General features: G+C 56.2%; 1 protein-coding gene across 1 annotated transcript; it reads right to left on the reverse strand.

Moving 5' to 3' along the window:
• Positions 1 to 39: 39 nt before the first annotated feature.
• On the reverse strand, positions 40 to 27,888 carry LOC133362903 (arginine/serine-rich coiled-coil protein 2-like). The gene is made up of 6 exons (XM_061581864.1): positions 27,769 to 27,888; positions 22,571 to 22,680; positions 17,708 to 18,130; positions 10,029 to 10,223; positions 6,177 to 6,250; positions 40 to 2,906 (listed from the first exon to the last, which is right to left on the reverse strand). Exons 1-6 carry the CDS (start codon positions 27,784 to 27,786, stop codon positions 2,743 to 2,745), a joined length of 984 nt encoding a protein of 327 aa, XP_061437848.1. The 5' UTR covers positions 27,787 to 27,888; the 3' UTR covers positions 40 to 2,742.

Genomic DNA, 27,888 nt, shown 5'->3' on the forward strand with positions numbered 1-27,888 from the left:
ACAGACAAGACACACACAGACACAGACAAACACACAGAGTGTCTTCACGCAACGGGTTTATTAACTGAACAGATGGCGCCAGGCAGCCCCGTGCTCAGAGGGCCCCAGTCTCTCTCTACTGCTGTCTGACAATGGGTGGCAACCTGCCCACGAGCGAGCGCTGCAGAGCGAGGAGAGAGTTTCACGACCCCATCTGTGCGGTGACCCACCAACTCGCCTTCGACGCCGCCGCTGCCGCTGCTGCTGCTGCTGCGGCTGCTGCACAGTCGGTGCCGGGCCCGCGGGCTTGTGACGAAAGGGGCAGGAACCGGGAAAACACCAATGCACCCTCACGAAAGTGGTCAAAAACCCAACCCAATTAAGTGTGACTTGCTAACTTCTAAACTACGGTATCTATTACACTGGTCAACAAAGAAAAAACATTTTTTTATGGTCTGGACTTTTGCAGCTGTTCTAGACTAATTTCAGGGTGCCGATTCCAAATCTGATCTCAGATTTGCTCTATCACATCTCATTTTTATGCTATCGGCATACCCCGTTTTCATTGATTTTACCCGAAATTAACTCTGTCACTTATGATTGCAAGTTGTTGCGAGTCAGCGACTGCTTTAGTGTTAAAATATGGTGCTGTATTTTTAGGATAGTGTGTTTATAATATAATTTTATGTAGATACCCACATTTATTTAATATTTTTCTTCTGCAGTTTTTATTGAAAATGCAATATTTGATATCTCAAAAACCTGATGTGATAGACAAAAACTGATGCCAGATTTGGAATCAGCACCCCAAAAAAAAAAACATTGGAATAGTTTATGCCAGAAAAAGTGTTGACCAGTGGTATTGACCAGAACCAGGCGGCCCACTGAATAACGATATAAACGCCCAACTTTATCCGCGATGAACATCGTGAACGCCGCACCTCCGTCGTTGCATGCACGACGGAGGTGCGAGGGCAGACGCTCGATGACGTGCGAATCGACCTGCAGACGGCGGCGGTCTCCTCGCACGGCCAGCGGCTCCGTGTCGCCCCATCTCGACCCCGCAATCCCAACCGGGTGAAAGTTCGCGTCGAACGAACCCCCAGCAAGGACATCTACTTAGCGACGAGAGAAAATTAACACGAAATGTCGCTTTCAATTAAGTCTTCCAGATGTAAAATTATAATGATACATAAACAACTTTCTCTGTCTGTCTGTGATGAATATGATGATCGCTCGAGAGAGAGAGAACCAGGCGGTTCGGTGTCGACTCCCGGGATCGAGTTGGTCCCCACCGACACCACTTTGCCGTCCTCCCCGCAGACGCCGTCACAAGTCACAGGGAGAGACGTCCCATGACGTTGGTAAGCGCACAACTTTATCAATCTTTCTATGATGAATACTAGTCTAGTCAGAAATAATAGATTATCATCATCATGATGATCACGTGGGAAATTTATATCAGCCTCAGCCAAATGACTCTATAGGCGTGATGTGTAAGTGTGGAGGGAAAACTAACACTTCTACTACAACCAGGTAAGGCCCCGTTGAGCTCTTGGCCATCACGACTGACAGCAGCTCAACCGCTGGTCTTCGTCGTCGTCGTCGTTGGTAGGGAATCTATAGCAGGAGGCAAACACTCGAAACACGTAAATTCCTCTTGATATGCAAATTCTTTTGTCAAGGCGCTCTTCCCCCTCTAACCCAGCTTAAATAGACGCTCCAAGCCTGGGGTGTGTCATTCAGACTCCGTCTTCTCAACAGACCTGCTCTCCACCTGAGGACGGCTGCTTGCGTTGTGGCCGAAACGTCGTGAGAATTGTTTTATGTTTTATTTTTATTATTTTATTATTTCCATTCTACGTGATTTTACCGAAAGAACCAAGAACACGTGGTGATGTTGGTTCCAAACGTGGAGGGAGAAAACCAGAGGAACTCGGAGAACAATCCACGCAGTGACCACCACGGGGAGACGCAGAAGTAGTGAACATCTCCTAGCCACCGTGATGATGATGATGGGAGAGACGCAGACTCCAAACATACAGAAGCTGGCATCGTCAGGGTCGGGATCGAAACCACGACCTCCTGCGCACCAGGCGAGGTAGTTAACATCTCCTAGTCACCGTGGTGATGATGAGAGAGAGACGTAGACTCCAAATATACAGCAGCAGGCATCGTCAGGGTCGGGATCGAACCCACGACCTCCTGCAGACCAGGCGAGGTAGTCAACATCTCGTCACAGCTGGCTGCAGGGCGGCCTCGGCGCGTCGGGTGACCTCTGGGCGACCTCGGCGTGGCCTCAGAGGCGACCTTGAGGGTGACCTCAGGATGACCTCAGGATGACCTCAGGGCGACCTCAGGGCGACCTTGGGGGTAACCTCAGGATGACCTCAGGGCAACCTCGTGGTGACCTCGGGGTGAACTCTGGGCGACCTTGGGGGTGACCTCAGGGCGACCTCAGGGTGACCTCTGGGTGACCTCTGGGCGACCTCGGGGTGACCTCGGGAACACCTCAGGAAAACCTCTGGGTAATCTAGGGGGTGACCTCTGGGTGACCTCGGGGCAACCTCAGGGGCGACCTTTGGGTAACCTCGGTGGCGACCTCTGGGGCTACAGATGCTTACCCACAGACTCCCACAGAGTTCTATTGACTCACACGATGAGATGACACAAGGGTTCTGTATGAGACGTCACATTGCCACTGCTCCTCTCCCCCTCCCTCCCCCATGCTGCTGCTCCCCCTCCTCCCCCCTCCCTCCCCCTTCACAACGACGCTGACGACGACGAGGTGGAGGTGGTGGCGCCGCCCACTGATCCGGCGCCGGCCAGGGACCCGGCGAGCGCCCGCAGGGTTGCCACGGTGATCCGGGGGTCCATCGGCGATGCCGAGTCGGCGCCCAGCAACGCCGCCGATGCTGCCGCTAGCACTGGGTGGGGGGCACAGCGGGGCGGTCACGGTGAGGGCGGTGACGGTGAGGGTGGTGACGGTGAGGGTGGTGACGGTGAGGGCGGTGACGGTGGGGGTGGTGACGGTGATGGTGAGGGTGGTGACGGTGGGGGTGGTGAGGGTGGTGACGGTGGGGGTGGTGACGGTGGGGGTGGTGACGGTGAGGGTGGTGACGGTGAGGGTGGTGACAGTGATGGTGAGGGTGGTGAAGGTGGGGGTGGTGAGGGTGGTGACGGTGGGGGTGGTGACGGTGGGGGTGGTGACGGTGAGGGCGGTGATGGTGAGGGTGGTGACGGTGATGGTGAGGGTGGTGACGGTGGGGGTGGTGAGGGTGGTGACGGTGGGGGTGGTGACGGTGGGGGTGGTGACGGTGAGGGTGGTGACGGTGAGGGTGGTGACGGTGAGGGTGGTGACGGTGAGGGTGGTGACGGTGAGGGTGATGATGGTGGTGACGGTGAGGGTGGTGACGTTGAGGGTGGTGACGGTGGGGGTGGTGACGGTGGGGGTGGTGACGGTGAGGGTGGTGACGGTGACGGTGATGGTGAGGGTGGTGACGGTGAGGGTGGTAACGGTGAGGGCGGTCACGGTGAGGGTGGTGACGGTGAGGGTGGTGACGGTGAGGGTGGTGACGGTGAGGGTGGTGACGGTGACGGTGAGGGTGGTGACGGTGAGGGTGGTGACGGTGAGGGTGGTGACGGTGAGGGTGGTGACGGTGAGGGTGGTGACGGTGAGGGTGGTGACGGTGAGGGTGGTGACGGTGATGGTGGTGACGGTGAGGGTGGTGACGATGATGGTGGTGACGGTGAGGGTGGTGACGGTGAGGGTGGTGACGGTGGGGGTGGTGACGGTGGCGGTGGGGGTGGTGATGGTGGTGACGGTGAGGGTGGTGACGGTGGTGATGGTGGGGGTGGTGACGGTGGTGGGACGGTAACAACACCGGTGGTGATTAACTGAATCGGACCTGGACCTCCCTTAGGTCGACTAAGCCTCAAATGAATACCCGGTGTAGCGGTGTGTAGTGAACATCGCCACTGGGGAGACAAAGGCGGCCTGGCATGTGTCAGAGTGCCGGCCTTCATAGGTGCTCGCGAACCACACTTGCCCCTACAGTCTGTTAGAGGCTACATGGGGGACCTTTGTCTGTGGTGGTGAGTGGTGGTGGTGGTGAGCGGTGGTGAGCGGTGGTGAGTGGTGGTGAGTGGTGAGCGATGGTGAGCGGTGGTGAGTGGTGGTGGTGGTGGTGGTGAGCGGTGGTGAGCGGTGGTGAGTGGTGGTGAGTGGTGAGCGATGGTGAGTGGTGGTGAGTGGTGGTGAGTGGTGGTGAGCGGTGGTGAGCGGTGGTGAGTAGTGGTGAGTGGTGAGCGATGGTGAGCGGTGGTGAGTGGTGGTGAGTGGTGGTGAGTGGTGAGCGGTGGTGAGCGGTGGTGGTGGTGAGCGGTGGTGAGAGATGGTGAGGTGGTGAGTGGTGGTGAGCGATGGTGAAGCGGTGGTGAGCAGTGGTGAGCGGTGGTGAGCGGTGGTGTGGTGGTGAGCGGTGGTGAAGTGGTGAGCGGTGGTGAAGTGGTGAGCGGTGGTGAAGTGGTGAGCGGTGGTGAGCGGTGGTGACCGGTGGTGGTGGTGAGAGATGGTGAAGTGGTGGTGAGCGGTGGTGACCGGTGGTGGTGGTGAGAGATGGTGAGCGATGGTGAGCGATGGTGAGCGGTGGTGAGCGGTGGTGAGCGATGGTGAAGTGGTGGTGAGCGGTGGTGAGCGGTGGTGGTGGTGAGCGGTGGTGAGCGATGGTGGTGGTGAGCGGTGGTGAGCGATGGTGAAGTGGTGGTGAGCGGTGGTGGTGGTGAGCGGTGGTGAGCGGTGGTGGTGGTGAGCGGTGGTGAGCGATGGTGAAGTGGTGGTGAGCGGTGGTGAGCGGTGGTGAGCGATGGTGGTGGTGAGCGGTGGTGAGCGGTGGTGAGCGGTGGTGAGCGGTGGTGAGCGGTGGTGGTGGTGAGCGGTGGTGAGCGGTGGTGAGCGATGGTGAAGTGGTGGTGAGCGGTGGTGAGCGGTGGTGAGCGGTGGTGGTGGTGAGCGGTGGTGAGCGGTGGTGAGGTGGTGAGCGGTGGTGGTGGTGGTGAGCGGTGGTGAGCGGTGGTGAGCGGTGGTGGTGGTGAGCGGTGGTGAGCGGTGGTGAGGTGGTGAGCGGTGGTGGTGGTGGTGAGCGGTGGTGAGCGGTGGTGGTGAGCGGTGGTGAGTGGTGGTGAGCGGTGGTGGTGGTGAGCGGTGGTGAGGTGGTGAGCGGTGGTGGTGGTGGTGAGCGGTGGTGAGCGGTGGTGGTGAGCGGTGGTGAGTGGTGGTGAGCGGTGGTGGTGGTGAGCGGTGGTGAGCGGTGGTGAGGTGGTGAGCGGTGGTGGTGGTGGTGAGCGGTGGTGAGCGGTGGTGGTGAGCGGTGGTGAGTGGTGGTGAGCGGTGGTGAGTGGTGAGCGGTGGTGAGTGGTGAGCGGTGGTGAGCGGTGGTGGTGAGCGGTGGTGAGCGGTGGTGGTGAGCGGTGGTGAGTGGTGGTGAGCGGTGGTGAGTGGTGAGCGGTGGTGAGTGGTGAGCGGTGGTGAGCGGTGGTGAGTGGTGGTGAAGTGGTGAGCGGTGGTGAGTGGTGGTGAAGTGGTGAGCGGTGGTGAGCGGTGGTGAGTGGTGGTGAAGTGGTGAGCGGTGGTGAGTGGTGGTGAAGTGGTGAGCGGTGGTGAGCGGTGGTGAGTGGTGGTGAGCGGTGGTGAAGTGGTGAGCGGTGGTGAAGTGGTGAGCGGTGGTGAGCGGTGGTGAGCGATGGTGAAGTGGTGAGCGGTGGTGAGCGGTGGTGAGCGGTGGTGAAGTGGTGGTGAGCGGTGGTGAGTGGTGGTGAGCGGTGGTGAAGTGGTGAGCGGTGGTGAAGTGGTGAGCGGTGGTGAAGTGGTGAGCGGTGGTGAGCGGTGGTGAGCGATGGTGAAGTGGTGAGCGGTGGTGAGCGGTGGTGAAGTGGTGAGCGGTGGTGAAGTGGTGAGCGGTGGTGAAGTGGTGAGCGGTGGTGAGCGGTGGTGAAGTGGTGAGCGGTGGTGAGCGGTGGTGAAGTGGTGAGCGGTGGTGAGCGGTGGTGAAGTGGTGAGCGGTGGTGAAGTGGTGAGCGGTGGTGAGCGGTGGTGAGCGATGGTGAAGTGGTGAGCGGTGGTGAGCGGTGGTGAGCGATGGTGAAGTGGTGGTGAGCGGTGGTGAGTGGTGGTGAGTGGTGAGCAGCGCTGCTCTCACCGGCTGCCTCCTTCAGCTGCTGCTTCCTCGCCTCCTTCTCCCGCTGCTCCTGGATCTTCTTGGCTCGCTCCAGCCTCACACACGCACACACACAGTGAACACACACACACACGCACACAGACACACACAGGTACACACACACACAGGTACACATACACACACGCACACACACACACAGTGAACACACACACGCACACACAGGCACACACACACACACGCACACACACACGCACACAGACACACACAGGTACACATACACACAGGCACACACACAGGTACACATACACACACGCACACACACAGTGAACACACACACGCACACACAGGCACACACACACACACGCACACACACACACACAGTGAACACACACAGTGAACACACACACGCACACACAGGCACACACGTTTACACACACACATACACACACACACACGTGTACACACACAGCCTCACACAGGCACACACACACACGTGTACACACACAGCCTCACACAGGCACACACAGACACACATACACAGTGTACACACACACACAGTGTACACACACAGGTGTACACACACAGACACACACACACACACACACGTTTACAAACACACACATACACACACACATACACACACACACACAGGCACACACAGGCACACACAGGCACACACGCACACACACACACAGTGAACACACACACACACACAGGCACACACACACACGCACACACACACAGGCACACACACACACAGTGAACACACACACGTGTACACACAGGCACACACAGCCTCACACAGACACACACACACACACGCACACGCACAGTGAACACACACACACAGTGAACACACACACGCACACACACACAGTGAACACACACACGCACACACAGGCATACACACACACACACGCACACACACACACAGTGAACACACACACGCACACACAGGCACACACAGCCTCACACAGACACACACAGGCACACACAGGCACACACGTTTACACACACACATACACACACACACGTGTACACACACAGCCTCCCACAGGCACACACACACATACACAGTGTACACACACACGTGTACACACACAGACACACACACACACGTGTACACACACAGGCACACACACACGTGTACACACACACGTGTACACACACACAGGCACACACACACGTGTACACACACAGGCACACACACACGTGTACACACACGTGTACACACACAGGCACACAGACACACACAGGCACACACGTGTACACACACAGGCACACACAGACACACAGACACACACAGGCACACACACACGTGTACACACACAGGCACACACAGGCACACACAGGCACACACAGACACACACAGACACACACACAGACACACACGTGTACACACACAGACACACACACACGTGTACACACACAGGCACACACACACGTGTACACACACAGGCACACACAGGCACACACATACACAGACACACACACAGGCACACACACACACGTGTACACACATACACGTGTACACACACAGGCACACTCACACGTGCACACACACAGCCTCACACAGGCACACAGACAGGCACACAGGCACACACAGGCACACAGACACACACACACAGACACACACACACACGTGTACGCACACACACAGGCACACACACACACAAAACAGCCTTAACACACTACTGGGGCACGTGCTCTCAGCGAGCACCACATCTGAAGACCGGAAAGGCACAAAAGGGCGAGTGGTCAGCATCACGCCCGGCTGCTGCCTGTGTCTCCCCAGTGGCGATGTGCACACACCGCACCAAGCTGAACATAACTCTGACTACCCATGAAATAGAGTAACGTAAAAATGAAAAAAGAATCGGTTTTGTTTTCACTGATCTTGAGTCCTGATGCTGGCTTGGTGGACGGGGGGCAATGAGTCACCACATTTACTCAAAGACAAAGATCCCCCGTATAGCCTCAACAGACTGTTGGGGCAAGTGCTGTTAGCGAGTAGCACCTATGAAGGCCGGAACGGCACACGAGGGGGTGGGTGGCCAGCACCACGCCTGGCCGCCTTTGTCTCCCCAGTGGCGATGTTTACACATCACACCAGGTACTCATTTGAGGCTGAGTTGACCTAGGCGAGGGCCAGGACCGGTTCAGATCATCTTCACTGGTGGTGGTGGCCGTGTACGGGAAGGCAACTCGGCTTGGTAGGTTTGTAACGCAGCGTAGCGCTAACCACTACACCACCGCTCCCCACGCACAAACAAACCCAGGACCTCCCGTGTAGCCTCAACAGACTGTAGGGGCAAGTGCTGTTAGCGAACACCTATGAAGGCCGATACGGCACGCAAGACGGTGGGTGGCCAGCACCAGGCCCGACCGCCTTTGTCTTCCCTAGTGACGATGTTTACACACCACACCAGGTACTCATTTGAGGCTGAGTCGACCTCGGGGAGGCCCAGGACCAATAATCGTCACTGGGGTTGGGCATGAGGGGGAATCGAACTCGGGTCGCCGGGCTGGTAGCGCAGCGTAGCGCTCACTCCGACACTGCCACTCCGGACACACATACACACACAAAACACACACACACGTACACACACACAAAACACACACACACGTACACACACACACACACGTATACACACACACAAAACACACACACACGTACACACACACGCGTACACACACACACGTACACACACACACAAAACACACACACACGTACACACACACGTGTACACACACACACACGCGTACACACACACACGTACACACACACACAAAACACACACACACGTACACACACACACACACGTACACACACACACGCGTACACACACACACACACGCGTACACACACACACACGCGTACACACACACACACGCGTACACACACACGCGTACACACACGTACACACACACACACGCGTACACACACACACGTATACACACACACGCGTACACACACACGCGCGTACACACACACGCGCGTACACACACACACACACACACGCGCGTACACACACACGCGCGTACACACACACACGCGCGTACACACACACACGCGCGCGTACACACACACACGCGCGTACACACACACACGCGCGTACACACACACACACGCGCGTACACACGAGTGGTGATTGGTGAGCGATGAGTTGTGCGTGGTGAGTGGTGAGTGGCAAGCGGTGAGTGGCGAGTGGTGATCGGTGATCGGTGCGTGGCGAGCGGTGAGTTGTGCGTGGTGAGCGGTGAGTGGTGACTGGTGAGTGGTGCGTGGCGAGCGGTGCGTGGCGAGCGGTGAGTTGTGCGTGGTGAGCGGTGAGTGGTGACTGGTGAGCGGTGCGTGGCGAGCGGTGCGTGGCGAGCGGTGAGTGGTGAGTGGTGATCGGCGAGCGGTGCGTGGCGAGCGGTGAGTTGTGCGTGGTGAGCGGTGAGTGGTGACTGGTGAGTGGTGCGTGGCGAGCGGTGAGTGGTGAGTGGTGAGTTGTGCGTGGCGAGTGGTGAGTGGTGAGCGGTGAGCGGTGCGTGGTGAGCGGTGCGTGGCGAGTGGTGAGTGGTGAGCGGTGAGCAGTGCGTGGTGAGCGGTGCGTGGCGAGCGGTGAGTGGTGAGTGGTGAGTTGTGCGTGGCGAGTGGTGAGTGGTGAGTGGTGAGCGGTGAGCGGTGCGTGGTGAGCGGTGCGTGGCGAGCGGTGAGTGGTGAGTGGTGAGTTGTGCGTGGCGAGTGGTGAGTGGTGAGCGGTGAGCGGTGCGTGGTGAGCGGTGCGTGGCGAGCGGTGCGTGGCGAGCGGTGAGTGGTGAGTGGTGACTGGTGAGTGGTGCGTGGCGAGCAGTGAGTGGTGACTGGTGAGTGGTGAAGAATACCGGCGAGCCAGCGCCTCCTGTGCCTCCATGGCTGAGTTGCGGTAGCCCCGGCTGGAGCCCCGGCTGGAGCCCCGGCTGGAGCTGCGATGCCGGTCGTGGTGGTGGTGGTGGTCGTGGTGGTGGTGGTGGTCGTGGTGGTGGTGGTGGTGGTGGTCGTGGTGGTGGTGGTGGTCGCGCTCCCGGCTACGACCGTGGCTGGAACACAAAGACAAAGGTACCCCGTGTAGCCTCTAACGGACTGTAGGGGCAAGTGCTGTTAGTGAGCACCTATGAAGGGCCGTCCACATCACGCACCTAGGGGGGGGGGGGGGGGTCAGACATTTGTGACGATGTGTGACGAAGGGGGTGGGTGGGTGGCCAGCACCAGGCCTGCTAGGCCTCCTTTGTCTCCCTCGTGATGATGTTTATCACACACCACTGGACCTCTCTACCCTCACCACCCCTCCACCCTCACCACCCTCACCATCTCTCCACCCTCACCACCCTAACCACCCTCACCACTCTAACCACCCTCACCACCCTCACCATCTCTCCACCCTCACCACCCTAACCACCCTCATCACCTCTCCACCTCTCCACCATCACCACCTTCACCACCCTCACCACCTCTCCACCTCTCCACCATCACCACCTTCACCACCCTCACTATCCTCACCACCTCTCCACCCTCACCACCTCTCCACCATCACCACCTTCACCACCCTCTCCACCCTCACCACCCTCACCACTCCCGTGTAGTAGGTTCAAAGAGACTTGGACGACATAGTCGGAGGCACACTTATTTATTAACCGTTCCACTCTATACAGGCCAAGGTATACAACACTCGAAGGGGTATCGGCCCTAGATTTGAAGCTTTCGTGACTGCAAGGATTCATACTCTTAGTTTTTTCGGTAAAGTCACGTAGGTAAAAAATGAAATTAATAAAAATTAAACAATAAAATCACGACGTTTCGGAGGCAACACAAGTCTCTGTCATCAGGTGGGACCGTCACAGCCAGATTTGCTGCATCAAGTGGCTTCGTGTACAAACCTTTGATGGTAGCCAGAGGGTTTGCAGAGCACCTTAGTCTCGGAGAAAACAATCTCCTGAGAGCCCACCGCGTTGTCGCAATGATCGCCAACGGCGGAAGACTCAATTTTGCCGTGTTTCAAATCTGACTTGTGCTCGCGGACACGATCAGAGACATGACGTTTCGTTTCCCCAATGTAACAGTCACCACAGCTGCAACTCAGTTTATAGACTCCAGCTAGGGGAGGCTAGCTGATCCAGCTCTGGCCAAGCTGGGATTACGGCACCCTGAGTTCCCAGACCGGCTCTTACAAGAACATCGGCTCTGGGCTCTCGGGGCCACGCCACTGGCTTGCCCTGGTCGGTCCTGAGAAGGACGGCGATCCAGGGGAGTCCCAGGGCCTATCTAGCCGGTCTTCCTTCTTCACTGGTTTAAGCTAAACACTGAACACCGAGCCCACCGGCTCGACGCCTTATATAGCAACTCCCCCCTCAAGGGGTGGGGCCGTGGGGGATCACAGCGCCGTTTCAGCCCCCCAGGCTAACCAATGCGGACGTGGATGTAAGCATCCTTCCGCGTGCGGGCATAACCACCCCTGGTGTGTTTGTTTGCCCTCCCGTAACAACTCTACATCACCCACCCCTGTACAGCCCGCAGCCGTCCCGGCTGCAACAAAATCCACAATAAAAATGCATTCCCCCCCAAACCCGTGTGTGCCTCGCGTAACCAACAACAACAGCAACAACAAGAACAACAACAACAACAGTAACAACAACACTACCGAGAGAGAAAAAAAAATAACCCGACGCACCCCCCCCCCAATAAATACCCCATCCCGTAAGAAACCAACATATATACATTTTCAAGGACCCCCCCCCCCCACCCCGCGACCCCAGCAAGGGCTGCACGAGCGGCCGACCTCACAAAAGCCTGCGCGTTTTAGCGCGCGTTCTTGCAGCAGGGCCGTCACAAGGGGCAGCCCCGGCCGGCCCGGCGGTGGGTGTCAATAGTTCGGGTGCGAGAGTGTCTGGCTTCGCCGACGAGCGACCCCCGACCCCCCCGGGAGGGGTTGGCGGTTGCGAGCACGTCAATCCTGGTGCACCTGGAGGCGGAACAGTCGGTGGCAAGTCAGGCGAATGCAGCGAAGTCGGACTCCGGGAGTCGGTGGACCCCTCACATGTTTGGCCATGTGTGTGTGTGGTAGGAACATGGGGTGCAACGAACGGTTTCAACCGCGAGGGGTGCACGAACCACCGACACTTCCCCCACCGGATGCGTACACATTGTGGCCGCAAGACCTGCACCACTACCACGGGCCCCCGCCACGGCCGCAACAGCTTGGACGAGGTCGCCAGCAGAACTTGGGGACAGTGCAACCACGCCTTGTCACCCGGTTTCCACTGGAGCACATGTACCCGGCCCAGCCTGAGCCTTTCATTCGCCCTCTGGCGGAGGTCTGAATTTTGGATGGCCGCCTCCCGCGCCTCTGTCAATTTAGAGATGTTGAATTTGACATGGTTGGCCAATTTGGATTGCGCATGCGGCGCGGAGATCCGCAGCTGAGTCGCGACAGACGGGTTAGCCTCGCGACCGTACATTAGGAAGAAAGGCGAAAATACGGTCACCGCATGAGGAGCCATTCTGTAGGCCGCCAAAACCCCCGGAATATGAAGGTCCCAGTCGGTCTGGGATTCAGACACCTGGTGAGACAGCATGGACGTGATAGTCCAATGCAGACGCTCCACCATCCCGTCAGTTTGCGGATGATATGGGGAGGTACGGATTTTTTTCGTACCCAGGAGCTCGCACACTTCGTGGAGAAGTTTACCCGAGAATTTTTCCCCTGGTCGGTCAGCAGCCGCTCCGGAGCACCTTTGTCGAGGACGTAGCCCTGGACAAAGGCCTCCGCGATGGCTGCTGCCGACTGGTTGGCGAGGGGCCAGGCCATAGGCCATTAAAATATTCCACCCCGGTCAATAGGTATTTATTTCCCCTAGGTGTAGCGAGGAATGGGCCCAGAATATCAAGCGCAACGAGCTCGTTAACCAGGGAAACCTTGATAGACTGCAATGGTGGGTTGGACCCCCTTGCTGGTGGCTTCCGTTGCGCGCACTGAGTACAAGACCCTACAAGATCATCCACGTCCCTTGCCATGCCCGGCCAAGAAAAATCCAGCTGGAGCATGGCAAGGGTTTTGTGAGTCCCCAGATGCAGGAGTCGCTCGTGAGCAGCCCACACCACTCTAACCCTCAGTGTGGAAGGCACCACCAGCCGGTGGCGGCGGGATCTCCCGTCCCAATGCATCAAGAGACCCTGGACCAACCCCCACGAGTCGACATTTTCCACCCCCCGACCAGATCCCCCGATGCAACAGCGCATCGCGAGGAGGAAGGTGTTCTCTATTTGGAGGCGCCCCCACTTCGCAACAGACAATCCCAGCAAAGAATCCCTCCCTTCTTGCTCAATAGGACCCGCAATTGAAGGCGCATCAGCGGCGGCCGCAAGGATCGAATCAGAGAGTACATTCGGAGGTCTGCAACGCCCCGAACCCAGGAGGCAAGCGCACTCGGAGGTGGGCGGCAAACGCGACAGAGCGTCTGCGTTCGTGTGGCGAATGACCTTATGATATGTAGTCTCAAAGTCGAAATCTTGGAGAATCTCCAACCATCGGGACAATTGTCCCGATGGCTGTTGAACCCGCAAGGCGTACTGCAGCGCCGCATGATCTGTGCAGACAGTGAAATGGCGACTGTACAGATATGGGCGATATTGCTGAACGAAGTAAACGATTGCCAACAGTTCCCGACGGGTAACACAGTACCTCTGTTCCGCCGGAGACAACACCCGACTGCCGTATGCTACCACATGCTCTACGCCCCCAACAACCTGGGAAAGCAGAGGGAGCGAAAAGCAGCCTCCTCCTCCTGGCCCCAGTGAAACTTGACCCACTTTGATGTCAAGGCATGTAAGGGTTTAGCAATCGTCGCGAAATCGGCGACAAACCGTCGGTAATACGACGCGAATCCAATGAAACTCCTGACCTCCCCCACCGAGGTGGGAGTCGGCCAGGAGCTAACAAATTGCGTTTTGGCGGGATCTGTGGCAATACCTGACCGTCCGACAATGTGGCCCAAATACCGCACCGATTCGCGGAGCAAATGACATTTTTGCGGCTTGAATTTCAAATTAGCAGCCCGCATTTTGAGGAAAACAGCCCGCAACCGCTGGAGGTGTTCTTCGAATGTTTTACTAAAGACGATGATATCGTTTAAGTAAATCAAACAAGAATCCCATTGCAATCCAGCCAGGACCAATTCCATTAATCGCTGGAAAGTTGCCGGTGCTGAGTGGAGCCCCATCGGCAAGCGGTTAAATTGGAATAGGCCGTGCAGCGTACGGAAAGCTGTTTTAGGTTTAAATTCATCATCAAGAGGGAGCTGCCAGAACCCTAACAGTAAATCCAACGTGGAGAAGAACCGCGCCCCCGCCAGGGCGTCAAGCGATTCATCCATCCGAGGGAGCGGATATGCGTCGGCTACGGAGATCTTGTTTAGCCGACGAAAATCAACACAAAACCGCAATGAGCCGTCGTGTTTTTTAACTAACACGATGGGAGCACCCCAAGGGCTGGTAGAAGGGGCTATTATATCCGCAGCTAGCATGTCGTCTACGGCCGATTTGACATGATCCTTTTCGGCGGGACTCAACCGAAAAGGATTATGGTGTCGCAGCAGTTTAGTACAGCCAATATCATATTTGTGTCGTCTAAAAACGTCGGAAAAATCGCGCAGAAGGGTTCGTAGCCTATCACGCTGCGAGTCGGACAGGTCCGATGATCCCGCGCAAAGCACATCCAGCCACCCCTCATCACGGTCCGAATGCGGTTGTGACGGAGGAGCGGTGCTCACCTGTCCAATGACCGGTTCCTCACAGGGTGCCGGCGTTGCGTGCGCAAGCACGGTCCCTTGAGGAACCACAGCCGTTCGCAACCCAACATTGAGGACCGCAATGAAGGGGTCCCCGTCCCCTTTCACAATGGTCTGGGCCGCAACCAAATCAGGTCCGTTGACCCCGGCCCTAGACGGTCCCAACAGAACACCCCGATCCCCAATCCCCTTAGCGAATGGTCGCCGCAGCTTAAGAGGCACGAGCATCTGAGCCTCCGGCGGTACGCGTACCGTCCTCGCAACCAGCGCTTGTACCGTCGCAAATACCGTACGGACAGTAGTGGGGGAAGACAAGAACATCATACGTCGGCCCGATGGGAGTTCGATGCAGCCTTGGTCGATCAAGATTCGAATTGGCATTTTGGCCAAGAAGTTCGTCCCCAACAAGCACGGAACTGCCAGCGAGGAGGAGACCAATACCGGCCCGGATAATTTGATGTCCCCAATACAAATTTGCACGCGGATCTGTCCGATAATGCCCAGCGAGCCCCCGTTGGCAGCATAGCACGGAACATCAACGGGGAGCAAGGACCGCACCTCAACCCCATCAATATGCCCCACAACGACCGACGACCTCGCCGACGCGGCAACAACGCGATGGGCCAACTCAGACCACTGGTCCGGTTGGAACGCCCTCCCCATCGTGGCACATTTCGACGCAACGACAGCTGATTTCTGACCCCGTTCGTTGCAGTGCGTGAGTGTGTCACAGGTGTGTGTGTAGGCCAAACATGTGGGGTGCCACGACTTGCCGGAGTTTGCTGCGGAGCCTTGGGTTGAGGCGCGTCATCCGGCCGAGGCGTCGCACCGCGCTGTCGAGGAGCCCGGCATCCCGAAGCCACATGGCCCCGGAGGCCACAGTTGTAGCAGCGCGTGAGCGCCCCAGACGGCTTGGGTTGATCCTGGTGGCTCGGCCCGTCCCGAGCTGGCCGGCCCCCGGATCTCCACTCTGTCGGGCGACCCACAGCGCAGACCTCTTCCGATGGGAGGGTGGTGGCAGCCATGGTATGTCTTGCCGCCGCCTTGCTGGCCTTGCGACGCTGGGACAGCAAGTTTGCGTGGATGTGCCGTGCGGCCCGCAGGGAACACATCTCCTTGTCGTCTTGCGCCAAGACGACGATGTCCAAATCGTCCGCCAACAGCAATATCTTCTCCGCCACCATAGCGTCCACCCCTTCCTCGTCCATCCGCGGGAAAGCCGTCTTCGCCAAGGCCAGGAGAGCTGTGCGGTATGCCAGGGGCAATTCCTTGGCGCCCCGCTGACGATCGTAAAACAGCTGTCTGCAGTCAGAAGGTGGTCTGTAGACTGCAGACAGGAGTCGAAGCGCCGCCTGCAGCGTGGCGCGCGCCGATCTTGGCGCCGAGGTGAGGGTAGCGAGGGCATCACTGTCCAGCGTCGCCGGCAGCGCGCGTAGCGCCTCGTCGTCCGTCCATCGCGACATTTCTTGGTGGGCGAGGAAACATCTTTGGAAGGCTCCCCAGTCGCCGTCTTCCACCACAAATTCTTTGAGGACCGGCAATCGCTGCCGGAACGAGGCCTCCGCAGCCGTAGATCACCAACCGTCGTTCCCGCCAATCCGTACAGTATCGGCGGGAAGGGCGGGCGCCATCAGCGGTCGCACTGCTGGTGACGCGCTGGCCGCTGATTGGCATTCGGCGTCGCCGGCCGCTGTTGATGACGTGGCGGCTTCTGGTCGGCGACTGTCGGTCACCTGATGTAGCCCGGCCTCGCCCTCAGCACCCACTGTACTGATGGCGGCAAATCCGACCTCCAGCCCCGTTGAAATGGCGGGAACTGGCGTTGCTTGTCGTCCGACGTCGCCCCGTGCTGCTCCTCCAACCCCCAGGCGAGTGATTTCCTCCAACGTGGCGGCTGCCGCGTAGAGTAGCTCCGCCAGGCGGGAGTGAGCCAGCCGCAGCCCGTCAGCCGACGGTCCCCACCCGTCCGGCCGCTGCGGTGTGGGTAGACTCGGCCCCGGTTGCTCGGATTCGCCTTCGGCGATTTCAGGCTCCGAGTCGGCCGAGGTGTCCTCCTCCCCAGGTTCCTTGGTACGAGCCGTCCGTCTTGTGTCCATCTTTAGAAGACCACTTCTGACTCCAGTTGTAGTAGGTTCAATGAGACGTGGACGACGTAGTCGGAGGCACACTTATTTATTAACCGTTCCACTCTATACAGGCCAAGGTATACAACACTCGAAGGGGTATCGGCCCCTTCACCCGTATAACAGGGAGGTCCCACAATCTCTGTCCCGGCTAGCCTACTCCCAGGTCCTCCACTACAGAGCTAGGGGAGGCTAGCTGACCCAGCTCTGGCCAAGCTGGGATCACGGCACCCTGAGTCACCAGACCGGCTCTTACAAGAACATCGGCTCTGGGCTCCCGGGGCCACGCCGCTGGCTTGCCCTGGTCGGTCCTTAGAAGGACGGCGATCCAGGGGAGTCCCAGGGCCTATCTAGCCGGTCTTCCTTCTTCACTGGGTTAAGCTAACACTGAACCCCGAGCCCACCGGCTCACCGCCTTATATAGCAACTCCCCCCTCGAGGGGTGGGGCCGTGGGGGATCACAGCGCCGTTTGAGCCCCCCAGGCTACCCGATGCGGACGTGGATGTAGGCACCCTTCCGCGTGCGGGCATAACCACCCCTGGTGTGTTTGTTTGCCCTCCCGTAACAACTCTACACCTGCGACATTACCACGCACCGGTGCCGACGCTGGCGCTCACCGGTGCGACGTTGAGCGTGAGCGTGACGGTGAGCGTGACGGTGACCGACGGCGGCGGTGGCTCCGGCGAGGGCTGCGCGAGCGACTGGGCGAGCGCCGGTAGCGGTGAGCAGGGTGAGCAGGGTGAGCGGCCCGCGAGCGGCGTGCCGGTGGTGACGGTGAGCGGCACCGTGAGCAGCTGCACCGGCGGGCACGGCGCCGGCTGCGGCTGCCACGTGAGCGCCGGCGGTGGTGGTGGTGGCGGTGGTGGTGGTGGCGGTGCACCGAGCGTGATGAGGCCGATGAGGAAGTGGAGGAGGTGGAGGAGGTGGAGGAGGAGGTGGAGGAGGAGGTGGAGGAGGAAGAAGAGGAGGAGGAGGAGGTGGAGCGGCTCTTGGCTGGAACCCGGTGAGAGGAAGAGCGCCGGAGACCGGCGCCGTCATTCCTACAACACGCACAGTAACACACACACACGGTAACACACACACACGGTAACACACACACACGGTAACACACACACACGGTAACACACACACACAGTAACACACACACACGGTAACACACACGCACGGTAACACACACGGTAACACACACGGTAACACACACGCACGGTAACACACACGCACGGTAACACATACGGTAACACACACGCACGGTAACACACACACATGGCACAACCACCACCACAACTTACTGCTGTAACACCATCACCACCTGTGTACCCACCCCACCTGTGAGTGTGTGCCCGCTGCATGTACGTACCCGCTGAAGGTGCGTGTGTGTGTGTGCCTGCTGCACACGTGTGTGTGTGCCCGCTGCACACGTGTGTGTGTGCCCACTGCACACGTGTGTGTGTGTCCACTGCACACGTGTGTGTGTGCCCGCTGCACACGTGTGTGTGTGCCTGCTGCACACGTGTGTGTGTGTGTGTGCCCACTGCACACGTGTGTGTGTGTGCCCACTGCACACGTGTGTGTGTGTGCCCACTGCACACGTGTGTGCCCGCTGCACATGTGTGTTTGTGTGTGCCTGCTGCACGTGTGTGTGTGTGTGAGTGCCTGTCCACACGTGTGTGTGTGTGCCCACTGCACACGTGTGTGTGTGTGTGTGCCCGCTGCACACGTGTGTGTGTGCCCACTGCACACGTGTGTGCCCGCTGCACGTGTGTGTTTGTGTGTGCCTGCTGCACGTGTGTGTGTGTGTGTGTGCAGAGGCGTAGCTAGGGGGGGGCAGGGGGGTATATATGTCCCCGGGCGCCAAGGTAAAAGGGCGCCAAAATGAGGGTTACAACGTTACATAACTGATTGCGGCGGGCACGGCAGCCTGAAACTACTGCACAAATCTACACCTCAACCTAAAAGTTTATATATCCCGCCACACACAGCCTACATGTCATGTAATTACATTTTGGTATGCGCGCCTATTAAGAACTTACATGGAAGAACGTCCCAAACAACAGACAGGCGCAGTCTTTCAGCCTTAGTCACTGGCCTGTTTTTTGGTGGCGGAAACTACGACGGCCTATTTTTAAATCCTTTATATTAAGTTCACTTGCTTGCTTGCGCACTTACGACCGTGCAAATCTTTCGGTCGTTTTTTAACCCACTTCCCGTGATCCAATCGAGCTGACATTATGCACACAGACTCGTTGTGCGTGACAATTTATTTTTGTGAAAAAAAATTCCAAAATTTTACACTTTTTAGGATTTTTTTTTTTATATTTAATTACCAATTGCTTAATGGTGGCAGGCAATCATCTGACCCATAGGTGGCAGCCATCTCAAGCCAGAGGACGAGAGGACTCTAGCCTGCCCGTTTCAAATACCAATGTGATAAAAATGAAACTCTTAGTCAAGAAAAACAGAAATGAATAATAAAATAAAACCGATGCCACGCATATAAAGGATTTATAGTGAAAAACTTTGTTTTTACGGGTTAATTTTTTTGTTCTTATTAGTGACACCACGCTCCAGGCGGCTGCAGCAACCGGAGCAGCCCACGCACGTTCAATTACATCAGCATGGTTTAAACGCCGACTAGCGAACGGAGAGGACGTGAATCGTTCGTGGCTATTATATTCACCAATCAATAAAGCTGCTTACTGTTTTTGTTGTCTATTATTTACATCATCGAGTTCCAACTCACGAGCTTCGTTTGAGTTAACAAACGGTTTCAACAAGTGGAGAAAGCCAGAAAAACTAAATTCTCATGAAAACAATCCTAGCCACCGCACCACAGCTTTTACTACATGTAAGGAAACCGAACGAAGGATAATTGATGGTACTGGAATTGACGCAGTGGTTGAAGCTCAGATTTATTTGGAAAAACAACGTTGGCGAGATATATTGCAAAGAATACTCACCTGTATTAAGTTTCTGGTTTCACAAAATTTGGCACTACGTGGCCATGAGGAAAATTTGAATGCGGATGAGGATAAAAATGTTGGAAAAATTATCGCGCTGATCAAACTCGTTGCGCAGTATGACCCATTGTTAGCAAAACACGTACAGCACGCAGGAGAAAATCCAGGATCAGTTTCTTATTTGTCACCGGAAATCCAGAATGAATTTATCCACATACTTGCGTCGACTGTAAAGAACCAATTGTTGAGTGATATCAGGAAAAACAAGTACTACGGTATCTTACCTGACTCAACTCCTGATCTAGGACATCGGGAACAGCTTTCTCAGGGGGGGGGGGGGGGGGCAATTTTATAGTTCGTCCCCGGGCGCAAAATATCCTAGCTACGCCTCTGTGTGTGTGCCTGCTGCACACGTGTGTGTGCCCGCTGCACACGTGTGTGTGTGTGCCTGCTGCACACGTGTGTGTGTGTGCCTGCACGTGTGTGTGTGTGTACCCGCTGCACGTGTGTGTGTACTTGCTGCACGTGTGTGTGTGTGCCTGCACGTGTGTGTGTGTGCCTGCACATGTGTGTGTGTGTGCCCGCTGCACGTGTGTGTGTGCCTGCAGGTGTGTGTATGCCTGCACGTGTGTGTGTGTGTACCCGCTGCACGTGTGTGTACTTGCTGCACGTGTGTGTGTGCCTGCACGTGTGTGTGTGCCTGCACGTGTGTGTGTGTGTGTGCCCGCTGCACGTGTGTGTGTGTGTGTGCCTGCACGTGTGTGTGTGCCTGCACGTGTGTGTGTGTACCCGCTGCACGTGTGTGTGTGTGTGTACCTGCTGCACGTGTGTGTGTGTGTACCTGCACGTGTGTGTGTGTGTACCTGCTGCACGTGTGTGTGTGTGTACCTGCACGTGTGTGTGTGTGTGTGCCTGCTGCACACGTGTGTGTGCCTGCATCTGTGTGTGTGTGTGTGCCTGCATGTGTATGTGTGTGTGTCCGCTGCACGTGTGTGTGTGCACGTGTGTGCCTGCTGGACACGTGTGTGTGTGTGTATGCCTGCACGTGTGTATGTGTGTGTGTGTGTGCCTGCTGCACACGTGTGTGTGTGTGCCTGCACGTGTGTGTGTGTACCCGCTGCACGTGTGTGTGTGTGTGTACTTGCTGCACGTGTGTGTGTGTGCCTGCACGTGTGTGTGTGTGCCTGCACATGTGTGTGTGTGTGCCCGCTGCACGTGTGTGTGTGCCTGCAGGTGTGTGTATGCCTGCACGTGTGTGTGTGTGTACCCGCTGCACGTGTGTGTGTGTGTGTACTTGCTGCACGTGTGTGTGTGTGTGCCTGCACGTGTGTGTGTGCCTGCACGTGTGTGTGTGTGTGTGCCCGCTGCACGTGTGTGTGTGTGTGTGCCTGCACGTGTGTGTGTGCCTGCACGTGTGTGTGTGTACCCGCTGCACGTGTGTGTGTGTGTGTACCTGCTGCACGTGTGTGTGTGTGTACCTGCACGTGTGTGTGTGTGTGTGTACCTGCTGCACGTGTGTGTGTGTGTACCTGCACGTGTGTGTGTGTGTGTGCGCCTGCTGCACACGTGTGTGTGCCTGCATCTGTGTGTGTGTGTGTGTGCCTGCATGTGTATGTGTGTGTGTCCGCTGCACGTGTGTGTGTGCACGTGTGTGCCTGCTGGACACGTGTGTGTGTGTGTATGCCTGCACGTGTGTATGTGTGTGTGCCTGCTGGACACGTGTGTGTGTGTGTGCCTGCTGGACACGTGTGTGTGTGTGTGCCTGCACGTGTGTGTGTGTATGTGTGCCTGCTGGACACGTGTATGTGTGTGTATGTGTGCCTGCTGGACACGTGTATGTGTGTGTGTGTGTGCCTGCTGGACACGCGCGTGTGTGTGTGCCTGCTGGACACGCGTGTGTGTGTGTGTGTGTGCCTGCTGGACACGTGTGTGTGTGTGCCTGCTGGACACGCGTGTGTGTGTGTGTGTGCCTGCTGGACACGTGTGTGTGTGTGTGTGTGTGCCTGCACGTGTGTGTGTGTATGTGTGCCTGCTGGACACGTGTATGTGTGTGTGTGTACCCGCTGCACGTGTGTGTGTGTACCCGCTGTGTGTGTGTATGTGTGTGTGTGTGCCCGCTGCACGTGTGTGTGTGTACCCGCTGTGTGTGTGTATGTGTGTGTGTGTACCCACTGCACGTGTGTGTGTGTGCCCGCTGCACGTGTGTGTGAGCCTGCACACGTGTGTGTGTGTGTGTGCCTGCTGCACACGTGTGTATGTGTGTGTGCCCACTGCACGTGTGTGTGTGCCTGCTGCACACGTGTGTGTGTGTACCCGCTGTGTGTGTATGTGTGTGTGCCTGCTGCACACGTGTGTGTGTGTACCCGCTGTGTGTGTATGTGTGTACCCGCTGCACGTGTGTGTGCGTGTACCCGCTGTGTGTGTGTGTACACGTGTGTGTGTGTACACGTGTGTATGTGTGTGTGTGTATGTGTGTGTACCCGCTGCACGTGTGTGCACGTGTGTGTGTGTGTGCGCCTGCACCTGTTGTAGCAGCCCGTGTTGGCGTCGTGCGGCGCTTGCGCTGGGAGCGACTGCTCGGGGCCCCGGCAGCCTCCAGCCATGGAGCGCTCGCACGAGGGGCTGCTCTTCTCCTGACACACACACAGAGAGTGTGTGTGAGTGTGTTAGAGTGTGTGTGAGAGCGTGTGTGTGAGAGTGAGAGTGTGAGAGAGTGTGTGTGTGAGTGTCTCTCAGCCATGGAGCGCTCGCACGAGGGGCTGCTCTTCTCCTGAGACACACACACACACACAGAGAGTGTGAGAGTGAGTGTGTGTGTGAGTGTGTGAGTGTGTGTGAGAGTGTGTGTGTGTGTGTCTGTGTGTGTGAACATCTGCTGGACTACATAGTGACGGACCAGCAGATGCGAGCCTATGTCCTTGACACCAGGACCTACCGTGGAGCTGATCTGCCCTCTGACCATCGACTAGTCATCTGTAAGATGCGCCTGCCATTCTTCCACTCCGGTGGTGGGTGTACACCCAGGACCCCATTCCAACCAAAAGTGGCCTGGTCTCAGTGAGCTGATGAAAGTTGCAAACGAGAATTTCATCATCGCTTGCAGCTGAGGTTGGCATCGTCCCCCACTCCACCTGATGTCGAGGGTAAATGGGCGAGGTTTAAGACTGTGACTCATGCAGCTGCAATGGCTGCTTTGGGTACGCGGTCCAGACCTCCCCAGAAACCCTGGCTGACAGAGGTGTTCAGGTTAATTGAGAAAAAGCGACAGGCTCACTCTCATCGGCTACAGCATCCCACGTCAGAGAATGAGGAGGTTTACCGCAGCCTTCGCTCGGAGGTTCGGAGAGCCGTAAGGCGCTGCAAGGATGGGTGGTGGTCGCGGGTTGCTGAGGAGATGGAGTCTGCTTCAGTGGCCCGCGATCACAAATCACTATTTAACTCCATCAAAAAAGTAACCTGCAGCGCCACACCTATTACCATCATTAGGGGAAAAAACGGTGATCCAATCTCCGACCCCCAGGAACAGGTTTGCAGATTTGCTTAGCATTTCTGTGAGGTCCTGGGGGAGGGAAAATCTCTCAGCCAGGAAAACATCATGGCACAAAGTGATAACCCTGCTGAGGCTGCGGTGCCTCAAATATTGGAAGAGGTCACCCCCTGTGAGTGGCTGGCTGAGGTGCCATCTGTTGAGGAAGTACTGAAGGCGATCCAGAGTCTGAGACCAGGAAAGGCACCGGGCAGAGATGATCTCCCCAGCGAAATGCTGAGGGAGGGTGGCGTTTGTGCACAGACTGCCCTACATGACATCATAACAACAGTCTGGACCGCTGGACGGGTACCGCAGGATTGGAAGGATGCCCTGGTGGTTCCCCTCTTTAAGAAGGGGGACCGCACAGACTGTAACAACTACAGGGGCATCTCACTCCTCAGTGTGCCGGGAAAGGTCCTGGCAAGGATTATTCAACATCGCCTTGCTAGGCACGCTGAGGAGAGGCTTGCGGAACCCCAATGCGGTTTCAGGAAAGGGCGGTCCTGCACAGATGCCATAGTTTCTGTCCGTCTGCTACAACAGAGGTGTAGGGAATTCCAAAAAGACCTACATCTCTGCTTTATTGACCTGGTCAAGGACTATGATGCCATCAGTAGGACTGGGCTCTGGGTTGTTCTTCGTGCTTTCGGAGTCCCTGACCCTCTGCTCACAATCATTAAGGACCTTCATGATGGTGAGCGGGCCCGGGTAAAACTACGTGGCCGGGAGTCGGAGCCTTTCCCTGTACACCTTGGGGTGCGACAGGGATGTCCTCTGGCTTCCACATTATTTAACATCTATTTCGACCGCGTAGTTCGTGAAGCGTTCAATAGCTGTACCGGGGGAATTTCCATTTGGTACAGATATAATGGGAGGCTGATCGACGCCCGGGTGCGATCAAGGAATGGCTCCCTATTGGTCAACCACGTTATGTATGCCGATGATTTGGTAATAGCTGCTCATTCAGAAGAGGAGTTGGAGACGCTGCTGCTGAGACTGGAGCGTGCCACTAAGAGGTGGGGCCTTACCATCAGCCCCACCAAAACTAAGCACCTGCCTAGGTATTTTGTACCATCGGACACTCCACCCCCACAACTTCCAATCGGTGATGGGGAAGTTGTGGAGAGAGTGGAGAGTTTCCCATACCTGGGCAGTGTGCTTATGACCGGCTCCAGTCTATCAGCAGAGGTCTCACTCCGAATCAGTCGAGCGGCAATATCTTTTCATCGGTTGTGTAACGCTGTGTGGAAGCTACCTGGTCTGTCGCTCCGCACGAAGCTTCAGGTCTTCTCGGCCACGGTCATTCCCTCCCTTCTCTACGCTTGCGAAACGTGGACCCCCCTAATGGAGCATCTTCGCCGGTTGGAAACATTTAGGCTGGCCTGCCTACGATCCATCCTGGGTTTAACCAGGCTGGATTGTGTGAGGAGCTCACAAATCCTTGAAAGATCTGGGCAAAGTCCCATCGGTGAGCTCCTCCGGCAGGCAAGGCTGCGTTGGCTGGGTCATGTAGCCCGCATGCCCAGCCACCGCATGCCTAAACAGCTTTTGTTCGGCCAGATCGAGGGGGCTAAACGGGCGCGGCACGGGCTAGAGAGAGATGGAGTGATGTGGTACAGGAGAACGTGGAGCTGAGTGGACTTGCCGATGACTGGTACCAGCGGTGTCAAGATCGGCCTCAGTGGAGGAGGCTCGTGAAGGACGCTACTGGGCAGTTGGAGGCAGTCGCCCTCCAACAACAACGGAGGGCGGAGGAGCGACGCTCACAACAACGAGCGGAGTGCCAGGTGGATAAAGCACAGCAAGTTGGTACAGTAGGGGGCACAGGTGGTGCATCAGCCAGTCATCTCGGACATCTCAGTCGACCCGTGGCACCTGGGTCTGCCCCGTGACCTCCTGTCAGCGAGCGTTCGACACTTCACGTGGCCTCAAGGTGCACTTGGCCTGGCACAAGCATCGTGGTGACGTCACCGCCACTTAGTGGCGAATGGCGGTTGTTGTTGTTGTTGTTGTGTGAGAGTGTGAGAGTGTGTGTGTGAGAGTGTCTGTGTGTGTGAGAATGTGAGAGAGTGTGAGTGTGTGTGTGTTTGTGTGTGTGTGAGTGTCAGTGTGTGTGAGAATGTGAGAGTGTCTGTGTGTGAGCGACGCTCACAACAACGAGCGGAGCGCCGGGTGGCTAAAGCACAGCAAGTTGGCACAGTAGGGGGCACAGGTGGTGCATCAGCCAGTCAGACCCCCCCACTGCGCTCGCTCACAGCACTTAGCCCAACAGACTTGACGTGAAGGAATGACACAAATGCACACCACGCTGTCTCATTGAAAACAGGCACATTTCAAACTATCACTGTCCTGGTCACAAATCAAAGTTTGTGGTGAATAATAATAGCCACTTTCTGTACTTGTGAGGCATACGCAATTAGGAAATAACACTACCCAGGAACACAAAATGAATGAATGTGTTACACAGCGTTATTGATGGAGTGGATTGCTAACTTTGCTTTTGTGTCCTGGTCGCAAAAGCAAAGTTTGTGAGGAATATTAACCGCTATTTAAGTACTTTTGAGGCTGAAGCAATTTGTAAAATAACACTTACTCCCCATGAACAATAAGTGACTGTGTCACACAGCGCGACGCCCAGTTGGTGGCTGTGCGCTCAACCGCAACTCGTCGCGTCAGTGGAACGCGAAGAGTTGGGCTGTTATCCACAAGAGGCTGTGTTGTGATAATTGGTTCTTTACCCTTCTATCTGGCAACAAAACTGACACCTTTTTGCAAGGAGTCATGTTTGCATAGACCGCAATACTTGCAGTCATAATACAAACAAAAGACATAACTCTGATAATGTGCACTGTCCTTGAAGTTGATTGGTCCACACCCGAGACAGCTTTCCTTCGAGCCTAGTCTCATATGGGTTGGACCAGATGACGCCAAAAGGCGCACAACTCAAGGACAATGCACCATCAGAGTATGAGAGCTCGGGGCAAGCATCTACACTATGGGGACCTCATTTGCCAGTAAAAATATGATAATTGGTTCTTTACCCTTCTATCTGGCAACAAAACTGACACCTTTTTGCAAGGAGTCATGTTTGCATAGACCGCAATACCTGCAGTCATAATGCACATTATCAGAGTTACTGATACTTTGTTGTAATATGACTGCAGGTATTGCGGTCTATGCAAACATGACTCCTTGCAAAAAGGTGTCAGTTTTGTTGCCAGATAGAAGGGTAAAGAACCAATTATCATATTTTTACTGGCAAATGAGGTCCCCATAGTGTAGATGCTGTGTTGGGTTGAGGTGGTCCGTGCATGTAAGTCGTGTCGGTAAACCCGCCACCACCCAACACGGCCAACCAGTATGGGGACGTCCATAAATGACGTCACGCGACTTTTGAAGGATTTTTGACCCCCCCCCCCTCAAATATGACGTCACAAAGCTCTGCCCCCCCTAAAATAAAACACGCTTCAAATCGCTTTAAACTATTGTCGTCATTGTGGTGCGTATTTAATGTGGCGGTGCACTCTGATGTTGTAGGAAACTTTTCTTAAGAAGTATAATTAAGTAATTCTAGATTTGAAGCTTTCGTGACTGCAAGGATTCATATTCTTGGGTTTTTTTCGGTAAAGTCACCGTGTAGGTAAAACATCAAAATTAATAAAAAATAAAATAAAGATCACGGCGTTGTGTTGCCTCCGAAACGTCGTGATCTTTATTTTATTTTAATTAATTTTGATGTTTTACCTACGTGACTTTACCGAAAAAACCTAAGAATATAATTAGGTAGAACGCGTTGTCTTTATTTATTTAAAGTTGCGCAACTTTGATGTGACGTCACATTTCTCCCCCCCCCCAAGTGCGTGACGTCATTTATGGACGGCCCCATACGCGCAATGTTTGATATCGCATAGCGATATCTCGACTTGATCGATATCGTATCGCGATAATCGCGACTTGATCGATATCGTATCGCGATATCGCCCCCCTCCCCACCCCCACCCACCGCGACTGCTAAACCCACTTTCCAGAAGCTTCAAGAGAGAAACACTCATCCCGGTAGCGACTCACTCAGCGCTCGGGGGGCCGGGGGGGCGGGGGGCTACTGTCGACAATGTTAACAACTCGAGAGAGATTTCAAAGTGGGACTGAGTCAATAAAAAAATTATTATTTTAAAGATTTAATTTTTTTTACCTCAAAAATCGCGCCCATGGCAACGCGCGGACGACGGAGGCGGCCGCGGGCAAACTGCCGCCTCGACGACGACTCCGCCGCGGTACCCGGATGTGCGCGTCACGTGACAGCCGGACGCGC

Source organism: Lethenteron reissneri, unplaced genomic scaffold (genome assembly GCF_015708825.2).
Source record: "Lethenteron reissneri isolate LAM-NWPU_2019-01 unplaced genomic scaffold, ASM1570882v1 scaffold_1638, whole genome shotgun sequence".
NCBI classification, from domain to species: Eukaryota; Metazoa; Chordata; class Hyperoartia; order Petromyzontiformes; family Petromyzontidae; genus Lethenteron; species Lethenteron reissneri.

Excerpts from the sequence above, each read along its gene's own strand:
- LOC133362903 (XM_061581864.1), bottom strand. Across the intron at positions 18,131-22,570 it reads AACACGGGCTGCTACAACAG|GAATGACGGCGCCGGTCTCC; the intron begins GTGCAGGCGCAC and ends TGCGTGTTGTAG. Across the intron at positions 10,224-17,707 it reads TCACGCTCAACGTCGCACCG|CCACGGTCGTAGCCGGGAGC; the intron begins GTGAGCGCCAGC and ends TTTGTGTTCCAG.